At 34.8% G+C, this 3,171-nt stretch overlaps 1 protein-coding gene across 1 annotated transcript; it reads right to left on the bottom strand.

Moving 5' to 3' along the window:
• Window positions 1-265: 265 nt before the first annotated feature.
• LOC114403903 (RING-H2 finger protein ATL34-like) lies at window positions 266-2,702 on the bottom strand. Its single transcript, XM_028367128.1, has 2 exons — window positions 2,311-2,702; window positions 266-817 (listed from the first exon to the last, which is right to left on the bottom strand). Exons 1-2 carry the CDS (start codon window positions 2,529-2,531, stop codon window positions 538-540), a joined length of 501 nt encoding a protein of 166 aa, XP_028222929.1. The 5' UTR covers window positions 2,532-2,702; the 3' UTR covers window positions 266-537.
• Window positions 2,703-3,171: the final 469 nt, after the last annotated feature.

Here is a 3,171-nt window from a genome sequence, read left to right as displayed (position 1 = left end):
AGAAGAAGTCATTAGTAATTAATGTATTAATTTTTTAAAAAATAAAGAAATAATTATTTGACATTAATTATATATTAATATTAATATTTTTTTATTACATTCTGTAGAAGAAAAAATATTGATAAGGTAAATTTTTGGGAACCTTGGACTCAAAGGAAATGTTTAACTTGCTGTAGGTTAGGTTAGGTTAGGTTTGCCCTTGCCCGATAAGTATATTGCTTGTGAAGAGAAAATAGCTCAAGAAACGTGGTCAAAGTTCACCGCATTGATGAGTTAGAAACATGGTCCTTTTTTTTCATGCAAGCAAGAAGGGATAGTTATTGCCTTCTTGGGGGATAGTGTATAATTTCAATCTTTTGAAGAGCATGGTGTATTACAATAGGGGATATCCACCAATACCTGAGAAGAGCAATCAAATTTCCTAGGCAATCAGTAACAAGAAAAATGTGCGGCAAATTGCAATACTAGATAAAACTTTGATATTTTTGTCCTTTCTACAAGGCACCATATACTGAGTCTTGACCCTTGAATATGAGGTCAGGGCTGAACTGGGGTTCGACAATAAGGGCAATGGGGATGGGCTGCAAGCCAGGGAAGAAGGCATGCTGAATGGTACTTATGGGAGCATGAAAGGTTCATAAGCTGTTGCTCTTGCCCCAAATCTTCTAGGCACACAGCACACACTTTTCTATCTTTCTTAAACTTGTTGCCACGCAACAACCATGAACTCTCTAACAACTTCCGACCTATTCCTCCATCCTTCTTCTCGTAGCTGCTTTGGTTTACTTTTCCTTCTTTTCTTGGATTCTCACTTGACCTGTAATGTATGTATTAAGCAACTGGGATAATCAATTAATTATTCATTAGTGCACACTCAAACAAGCAGAGCAATGACCTTCCCATAAATTTAAACTCGGGACTCCATTACATTCTTAGCTGTAAGGTTCACGGATCCTCTCTCAATAGCCACATAAGATAAATTGTATTTGCATTTAACTCTTCTTGTCATTACGTATAAAAATATTTTTTATTTTATTATATTTATACTTAATGTATTGTACAAGGTCTACAAAATATACATGACACTTTGAAACACGTGTCAATCCTTTCCGTTAGTCCTAAAACATGAGCATGAACACTTGATCCTTAGTAGCCGAACTCCCTAACTGACATATGACCTCTAACATCTTATTATTTGAATATTTTGTTATCTTTTATTTCTTGATAGATATTTAATTATCTACAAAGTCATCAATTATTTATTAGCTTTTATCTCTAAGCTACGTATTATCTTATAAGCCATTAGCTATTATTTATAAGCCACTAATTATTTGTAAAAGTTATAACAACCCTGATGTGAACCCTCATGTCCTCATCAAACCCTCACAAACAAGAACCAGCAGTTCCACTTCACTCTTATAAATATCAGGTTTCATCGATCTCTCAACACATACGGACACACGAGCAAACACACATGTACACTTATTATCTCTCGAACGCTTACTCAAACTTATACTTATGCATATATATATACTTTATCTCCTAACTGATATACTTACTTGAATGTCAAAATTCTTTGTTTTACAGGCTCTCCTCTTATCATCTTAACAAAGATCCCTCTTAAAATGGAGGTACAAAGTCTAGGAATCCCACTTTGGTCACGTACGTGTGTCAATTTCAAATTTTAATAAGTAGACTTAGTTAGAAAGTAAATTTGACTCAACTAATGTAATTTAGTTCACAGCTTGTGGGAAGGGGCTAAATTGGAATTCAATTTTCATATAACACAACCTTAAATTGGGGTAAAAAGTTTTAAATGTAACCCAAAATTAACTTTATGACCAGTATAAAGAATCGAATCTCAAAATATCTTGAAATTCCACATAAAAGTCAAAAGTTATACTAATATAGTAGTTACCAAATATAGATAGTAAAATTGATAAGGTTAAACGTTTTTTACAATTTTGTAAAATTGATCAAATTAACTTCATGTTCATGTATCCAAGATTCTCTCGAGTTTCAAAGGACATCACGTGGGTGTATCTAAACATTAGTACATTATATTTGGATAGTAGTGGATATATCACTTATGAAATATGCCTTTTATGATATTTTATCTATAGACCAGAAGGAATCATTGTATATAGCCAGATAGAGTTTGATTGCCGAGGAACCATGTCGAATCTAACAAATAAAATCATGTGAATCTCCGAATCCGAACACACTTGATTTAATCAGGCATGTGTGTGCGCATAAGTAACTGGTGGAAAACGAAGTGTAGTAGGTAGAAAAGTTAATTAATATATATACCTGTATGAGGAAAAGAAGTGTCCAAGCTTCTTGTGAAGCCTTTGTCTGGCCTTGAGAGCAGTTTCATCTAAGACAGTGAGTGGTATCCATGGTGGTTCCAATGATGATTCTCCAAGGTGATAGGATTGTCGGCATGTGGCATGGTGTTGGTGTTCATATCTATGGTTCTGCTCTGTTCTCTTCCTTGCAAGCAACCCAACACCAGGCAACCTACCAGCCATTAACCCCTTCAACTGCTTATTCTTATCTCAATTTATGGCACCCAAATAATGCATCAGTATCAGATAGATGGATGATGGGTCAGTGGGAGTTTGTTTTGTTACCTCTTCGTAAATATAAAAAGTTAGAGGGCCCATTCAATTCTCATGACTCTAGCCGTTTCTAATGATTTCAATTATGTGCCATACATGTGCATTTTATGACAGCTATGGCTGGCTTTTGAAGAGCATGGAATAGAACTATGAAAGTGTCTTGTGTTGTGGCAATTTGGTAAATACACTGCCGGGGATTTTTACTGGTTTAATCATTGATGCATTGCGGAGGATTTTTAGTGTCCACAAATCAAACACGTAGTTCCCCAAATAGGTCACCTTAAACGGACAAACATTGTTATGGAATCGGAACTTGCATCATAACTTGATTGGGGTTTAGGGAGAATGAGAATCAAACATGTCTTTCTTTTTAGTGTGACCCGTGCCATGTAGGGGACTTTGAAATTAACTTGCAACCAAGAGAAAATAATTGTAGTTTCTTAACTTTTTTTCTATTGCCTGTGCTTCAGACTGTTATTTATATATAATATCTTTTGCCTCTTCAAAATTATATTGCACCAATGAATAGATCATGTACTTTGTACCACCA

Source organism: Glycine soja, chromosome 20 (genome assembly GCF_004193775.1).
Source record: "Glycine soja cultivar W05 chromosome 20, ASM419377v2, whole genome shotgun sequence".
Lineage (NCBI taxonomy): Eukaryota > Viridiplantae > Streptophyta > Magnoliopsida > Fabales > Fabaceae > Glycine > Glycine soja.
Note: the sequence above shows the minus strand (reverse complement) of the source record. Positions and strands in the feature narration are given on the sequence as shown.